At 35.3% G+C, this 8,215-nt stretch overlaps 1 protein-coding gene across 1 annotated transcript; it reads right to left on the reverse strand.

The window, feature by feature from the left end:
* Positions 1-929: 929 nt before the first annotated feature.
* LOC133832182 (uncharacterized) lies at positions 930-1,370 on the reverse strand. The gene has a single exon (XM_062262557.1). The coding sequence runs from the start codon at positions 1,368-1,370 to the stop codon at positions 930-932; it is 441 nt and encodes a 146-aa protein (XP_062118541.1).
* Positions 1,371-8,215: the final 6,845 nt, after the last annotated feature.

Genomic DNA, 8,215 nt, shown 5'->3' on the forward strand with positions numbered 1-8,215 from the left:
AAGAAACCCCAAAAATCGTAACCAGAAAATGTATTTGAGCCACAACGCCCTCCCAAAAGGGTCGCGGTGCTACCGAAGTCAGAGAGCATATCAGAGCCTAAATGAGGTGCATTTGTGCCGCGACAATCATCCACATGAGCTGCGGCACCGCCACTACGAAAAACTCGAGAAATTTATGCGATTTCTCAACTATTTCGACCCCAAACATCCCAAAACACTAGGGGACTCAAAACTTTGTAGCAAAACATTTTATATAACACTGCATACATCTGTTCTCGTTAGCTTCCCTTGGTATTTTAGAGGAAATCAAGAGCTTTGTAGAGAGCATTCTAGAGAGAATATGAGGAGAAGAAGAACATATGTTGAAAAATAAAAGGGGAAAGCTAATGGTCATCTGTTCTATCCATTCACCAAATGACTAAAATGCCCTTCTCATTTATTTTGCCACTCAGTCATCATCAAGGGCTAATTTGGTAATCATACCACTATTCCTAATTACATCAAATGATAATTCATACCCGGCCCAAGTTGAATATTTCCCTTTGTGACATTCCACTATTATCGCTTGAAAGAATCCACTATTGTCGAAAATCAATAAAATGTATAAAACATATAAATCACGTAAAAGTCCGTTCTCACTACTGAAGAGTCTTAACATATATATAATTCATATAACATTCACATATGAAATCACATAATTCATAAAATAACCAATATACCCTTGGACAGCCCAATTTCCCAAAATAACCTTTCTTTAAAAAAGTGGATATTACAACTTTCTCGCCTTAAAAGAATTTCGTCCTTGAAATATTCCTGAACAATTCTGGATAGTTCTCTCTCATGTCCGACTCCAATTCCCAAGTCGCTTCTTCCACCGCACTGTTCTTCCATATAACCTTAAAAAATGGAATTGTCTTGTTTCTCAACATCTAGTCCTTCTTATCCAATATCTGTACTGACTTTTCCTCATATGAAAGATCTTCCTGTAAGCTCAAGGTCTCATAGCCAAGCACATGAGACAATTGCAACACATATTTTCTAAACATAGATACGTGAAATAAATTGTGCACTCCTGACAGTGCTGGTGGCAATGCTAACCGATAAGTCACTTGCCCAATTCTTTCTAGAATCTCAAGCAAGACTAAAATTCTGGGTCTTAACTTCTCTTTCTTTCTGAATATTCTAACTCCCTTCATTGGTGATACTCTAAGGAAGACGTAATTACCAACTAAAAACTCTATAACCCTTATCTTGGGAACTGCATAAGTCTTCTGTCGATCTTGAGATGCAATCATCCTTGCTCTAACCCGAGCAATAGCTTCATTTGCTTCTCGAATTGATTCCAATCCAAGAAACTTTCTCTCTCCCATTTAAACCCAATGTAATGGTGATCTACACTTGCGACCATATAACATCTCATACGGTGCTACTCCAATAATCGCATGATAATTGTTGTTGTAGGAGAACTCGATCAATGGGAGATACTTACTCCATGATCCATTAAAATCCAAGACACATGATCTCACATATCTTCTAGAATCTGAATCGTTCTTTCACTCTTTTGGTTTATCTGCCTATGAAAAGCAGTACTAAATTTCAATTTTGTACCTATAACTCTCTATAGACTTCCCCAAAACTTCGACGTAAATGTTGGATCTCTGTCCGACACTATAGAATTCGGTGCCCAATGAAGACTAATTATTTCTTGTACGTAAAAATTGGCATACTGGTTAGTTTTATACATTGTTCTAATAGGTAGAAAGTGTGCTGACTTTGTGTATCTATCCACAATCACCCAAATCGGCAGTCCCACCACGAAATACATTGATATATCTTCCCATTTCCATTCTAGAATGGTCAATGGTTGTAACAACCCGACTGGTTGTAGATGTTCTATCTTCAATTGCTTACAAGTAAGACATCTAGCCACATAATCCACCGCATCCCTTCTTATACCAGTCCACCAAAGCCTTTAAATCCTGATACATTTTGGTCGTACTTGGGTGCAACGAGTAAGGTGAGGTGTGAGCTTCCTCAAGAATCTCTTTCTTAAGCTCTTCATTAGCAGGCACGTAGATCTTATTCTGGTATCTCAATATACCATTCTCAGAAATTGAAAACTGAGCATTGTTCCCATTCTGAACCTCTTGTTTGTGTTTCAACAACTATGGATCATCATCTTGTTGTTCTTTAATCCTTTCCAAAAGTGATGACTGTAAAGTTATATTGGCCAATCCGCCAGATATCAACTCTATCCCAACCCACTTTATTTCCTCCATCAACGTGGATGTAACTTGTCTCAATTCAGACACTTGTCTAGGACCTCGGCAACTCAAGGCATATGCCCTACATTCGCCTTTTCTGGATGATATAAGATATCACAATCGTAGTGTTTTACCAACTCGAACCAGCGTGTTTGTCCCATATTCAAATCTTTTTGCATAAAGAAGTACTTGAGACTCTTATGATCCGTATAGATCTCACATTTCTCGCCATAAAGGTAGTGCCTCCAAATCTTCAAGGCAAGCACCACCGCAGCCAACTCAAAGTCATTAGTGGGATAGTGTTTTTCATAATCCTTTAACTATCGAGATGCATATGCTTTTACTCGCACAGCTTGCTTCAGGACGCATCCTAATCCCATTTTCGATGCATCACACTATACCACAAACCTTCCCTGATCAGAAGGAAGGCTTAGCACCAGCGATGAGATAAGTTTCTCTTTCAACTCTTGGAAACTAGTCTCACAATTGTCCGCCTAGGAGAACATCATGTTTTTCTTTGTCAATTCACTCAACGGTGTCGCGATTTTGGAAAAGCCTTCCACAAATCGTCGATAGTAACTAGCCAACCTAATAAATCTTTCACTTCAGATGCGATCTTTGGTCTAGGCCAGTTCTTTACTACTTCTATCTTGATTCGGTCTACCATAACTCTATCCTTGCTTACTAAATGGCCCAAGAATGTCACCAGGGGCAGCCAAAATTCACATTTCTTATATTTGGCATATAACTTGTGTTCTTTTAACCTTTGAAGAGTTAACCCTAAATGTTACTCACGTTCTTCCTCCAAAATCTAGTAAATAAGAATATCGTCAATGAATACCACGAACAACTTATCCAGGAAATCCTTGAACAATCGGTTCATTAAGTCCACAAATGCGGTAGGTGCATTAGTCAAACAAAACGACATTACCAAAAATTCATAATGCCCGTACCTAGTACGAAAATTCGTCTTTGGTATGTCATCTTCTCTAATTCTCAACTAGTGATACCCCTAACGTAGATTTATCATTGAGAACACCATTTTCCCTTGAAGTTGATCAAATAATTCATCAATCCGCAGTAGAGGATACTTGTTCTTGATCAACATATTGTTAAGTTCTCTGTAATCTATACACATTCTCATTGATCCATCCTTATTTTTCACAATTAGAAACGATGCTCCCCATGGAGAATGACTCAGTCTTATGAGTCCCATGTCCAACAATTCTTGCAATTGAATCTTAAATTCTTTCAATTCATATAGTGCCATTCTATATGGTGCTCGTGAAATCGACGTTGTTTTCGGTACCAATTCAATCTCTCGATGAGGTTGTATACCCAGTAATTCTTCAGGAAATACATCCAAGAGTTCTTTGACTGTTCTTGTCTTTGTAGGATCTTGCATTGCTGCGTTGTTGGTGTCAGTCACATTTTCCAAAAACCCCATGAATCTATTTCGTAACATTTCCCTTGCTTTAAGTGCTGTCACAATCAGTATTCTTGTTCCACTTGTGGCTCCCATGAACACAAATGGCTTTTGTCCCTCTGGTGTAAATCTTACCACTTTACTTTTGCAATCAATGGTAGCGCCATCCTCTGCAAGCCAATCCATACCAAGGATGACATCAAATTCCATCGCCTTAAGTTATATCGAATCCACAAATAACTCCCTACCATCTACCCACAAAGGCAAGGCTCTGAGCCACCTTGTAGATATTACCACCTCCCCAGTTGGTAACATGGTCCCAAATCCTACCACATATAATTCACATTGCCTATCCAACTTGTCCACTATTCTAGGGATGTGGCACGGACATGAGTGACATGTGCCACTTATACTTTATCCCTAATTTTCTCTTTTGTTTATTTAATTAATTATAAGATAGTATATTTATTCCCAAAAATAAATATTAGTTAATTCAAAATTAACATTATCTTAAAAAGTATCATTTTTAAAAATTATCTCAGAATAAGAAAATAATTAAACTCTCCCAAATATTTATCCAAACATGATTAATATTTATTTTAAATAATATAAAATTTTTCAAATAAAAACTAATTATATAAATAATTAATTAATTCACAATTAATCAATTTCCCATCATTATCACATAATTATCTCCTTGCCCTGAAAAATTAATTCATTTGCAATTTAGTCATTTTCTTTATTAATCTTCCTTGTGACATTCTTACCCTTGATAGTGTAGGACAAATGCGACCGGGGGACCATGGTCCTAAAATACAAAGCTCCAATAAACTAGATTATTAATTAAACTCTTTAATTTAATATTCTTATTTATTAATTCCATTATTACTCCACTATAGATATGGAATTGCACTCTAAGTATTTATAGAATTATATTTATAGAGCATTCTCTTGTTTTCCATTGATATAATCAATAAATGTAGTTATGTCCTCCATTTTACACTTCTAATTAACTCTTCTTCCTTAATTACCATTTGACCAGTGAATAATTAATGTATAATCATATTATAGATTTGAGATAAATAACTATTCAGTCCCATATTGAACCCTTAACGCAACCAATATTCGATCTCTTAGGAAAGCATGGCTTCCATTATTGTAAAGTCATGTATCCAACCATTCATGATATTGAATCTCCAAAACAAAAGTCACTAGCCTCATTATGTCAAGAGACCTCACCAAATGAATCAAAAGATCCAATAAACATAAACAGGAGTTCATGATTACTTAGGATTTAGAATGATCTACAATTGATCATCTATTATGATATGAATCAAATCTTTATGGCAAGCGGTAGGTTTATAAAGATAATTAATTCATATCGGTCTTGTCATATATAATCACTATTATATACAACACCTTTACCAAGATGTCTATCCACATCAGTAATCTGAACTAGATTACTTGCATCTCATATGCTTATGTAATGAACCAACTTATTCTAGACTTTGGACCATTAAAAACTACTTATACATAGACACTATTCTTAAGAAAACTTACATACAAAATAGTCATAACTTTATTAAAAATTGTAAATCAAAAGTTAAATACATAAAAATCCGGTTAGGATATGGGATCCCATCGTTTTGAAAATAAAACATAACATAACTTAAATCTTAAATAAATTGGTTACAAAATTAAGTGCGAAAATACATAGAAATCATAATTAAAGGACTTAAACAACTTCGTCCTCGAATCGTTCACGCAGTCCATCGATTCCATTCTCCCTCAATATACAATCCCAAGCTGCCAAGAATCTTCCCGCCGCCATACTATTTTCCTGCACATATAAAACAAAGGAATGAGCCTAATGCCCAGCAAGGAAAATCTACTACAAGCATGAAACATATACATAAACATAAGCTATAATCATATAACATATTCTATAAACATATATCATAATTCTAACCCATGTACATGGTAACTATTGGGGTTTGCTAACTAACCAACTATAAGCCTCGTACTACAATGAGGTTTGCTAGCTAAGCAACTATAAGCCCCAAAACATACATAAGATATAAAAACATACTATAGCATAATCATAACATATAAAAACATACTATAGCATATAATACTATCCTATTTTCCTTACCAAATACCGGGATTTGAGAACAAGGACGGGATTTTGGAACACTCCTAAAAACCATTAATGAGTAGGTGAGTATTTCTAAAAGAAGAAGATGAAAAAGAAATGAACTAAAACCACCGAGAAGAAGAACTTACTAAAATGAAACCTCAAGTTCAAAGAACTTAATTGCCTAACCATGAATGGAAAATAGCAAGTTAGGATTTGAGTAGAGAAAAACTATAAGAACTAATGAAACAATACAGAAAGGAACTAAGAATAGGAATACCTTTAAATGCACTATGACCGAACTACACCTCGAAATCGAAATACACACTATGAACCTTACTTCCCAAGTGTTTAATAAGCTTAAGATGATAAAGCTTATAACCCCAACCCAAGTGTTTAACACTCTAAAGTAAACTTAGCAGCTTGAAGGCTCTGAACTCTGCTTGAAGAATGAAGAAATGGCTGGGTACTAGGTCCAATTTATAGAGTTCAAGAATGAAAAGATCTTCATTTAGCTTGAATAAAAATAATGACTTTTTAATTGAAAACCATTTGAATTTTCGTTCAGCAGAGGCTTAAGACTCGGTCAAAAAGATTCTGAACTTATCAAGAGGTTATGGAATAAAATGAGCTCAGTTTCAAAATTATTCAAAAATCATGCCCTGGAGCCGATATATCGCCCATGCTTGGCGATATATCTCCTGGGATGATATTCCCGAGGCTCGTCGAAGTGGTCGTGCGAAGTTATGTGTTTTTTGTATCCCCCGAGAGGCGATATATCAGCATACACTGAAATATTATACACGTAATTGCACTTTTTCAGCCTAATTTGAATTGAGTAAACAACTTTGACTGAGTCCTATAACGATTTCAAAGCTGCTGGCAGAATCTGGGGCTTTCAAATATTACTCTTAATAAACTATTCCTCAAAAATACTTTAATTCTTAATAATCATGCACATGACAAGTGTCATGATCTTATTGGGTCTATCTAAACCTTATAGTATAATAATTATCATCTTCATAATCAGCTATATTAATCAAACCTTATGCTATAATTATTATTCTTAAACTATAGGTTAAACTTATAAAATCTACAAGTGTTGCTACGAGTGTCTAGCTAAGTCCCGGCTTGAACCAAAATCCACAGTATAAACATATTATAACTACTACTAGCTATTACTATTACTACTGCTATGTAACTAGTTAAGTAAAGTTCTTGGACTCTACAGCTTAGTAAGCCGTACTAGCAACCATTCATAAAATATTTCTTCCTTTAATATGTTGCTGACTATTTTATTCATTATACATAATCTTAATTCTCTCGTACTAATACAATATCATATCCTCGTAAATGAATATGAAATTTTATGATATTTATATAAAAAAATTCAAACAACAATTATAACATTTAAATATAAGAAAATTGTACTTTTATTTAAATCAATAAAATGTCTTTTCACATGCGTTTATGGAATAAACCCTCACAGTCTCCCACTTGCCCTTGAAGTAAGTGAGGAATCTCTCTCATTCCCATATTGCATACATGACCCATAAATGACTTTGCAGTAAGTGTCTTGGTGAACGGGTCAGCTAGGTTTTGTTTCACCGCTATCTTCATAATTTCACATCACCTCGGTGCACAATTTCTCTTACCAGATGGTATTTCCTTTCTACATGCTTTCCCCTATTTTGGCTTCTAGGTTCCTTAGAGTTAGCTACTGCTCCACTATTGTCACAATACAGGATTAGTGGCTTCTCCATATATGGAATTATTTCCAGATCAGTGTAGAACTTCCAAAGCCAAACCACTTCCTTAGTTGCTACACAGGCCACTATATACTCGACTTCCATGGTTGAATCTGCAATGCTGGATTGTTTGATACTTCTCCAGACTACAACTCCTCTTCCAAGAGTAAACACTGACCCAGACGTTGACTTATGTCTGTCTTTGTTTGATTGGAAATCAGAATCAGTGTATCTAGTAGGGTTTAACTCACCCATGAATATAGAAGCATATAATCTCTCGTTATCCAAAGATACACGAGAATCTACTTTACTACAATCTAGTGTTCCAAACCAGAATTTGATTGATAATGACTTACAATCCCCTTACATAGCATATGCTGGGCCTAGTACACAACACAACATACATTAGAGTCCCAAATGCTAAAGCATAAGGATACTTTCTCATGTCCTATTCTTCTTGAGGTGTCTTTGGGCATTACTCTTTTGAAAGAGTAATTCCATGTCTGGTCAGTAGCTGACCTTTCTTAGAATTCTCCATAGAGAACCTTTCAAGCACCTTATCTATATAATTAGCTTGAGAAAGTGCCAAGAGCTTGTTCTTCCTATCCCTTAGGATTTGGATTCCCAGAACATAGTTCGCTTT

Source organism: Humulus lupulus, chromosome 4 (genome assembly GCF_963169125.1).
Source record: "Humulus lupulus chromosome 4, drHumLupu1.1, whole genome shotgun sequence".
NCBI classification, from domain to species: domain Eukaryota; kingdom Viridiplantae; phylum Streptophyta; class Magnoliopsida; order Rosales; family Cannabaceae; genus Humulus; species Humulus lupulus.

Excerpts from the sequence above, each read along its gene's own strand:
- LOC133832182 (XM_062262557.1), bottom strand. The coding sequence starts at position 1,370 with ATGGGAGAGAGAAAGTTTCTTGGATTGGAATCAATTCGAGAAGCAAAT.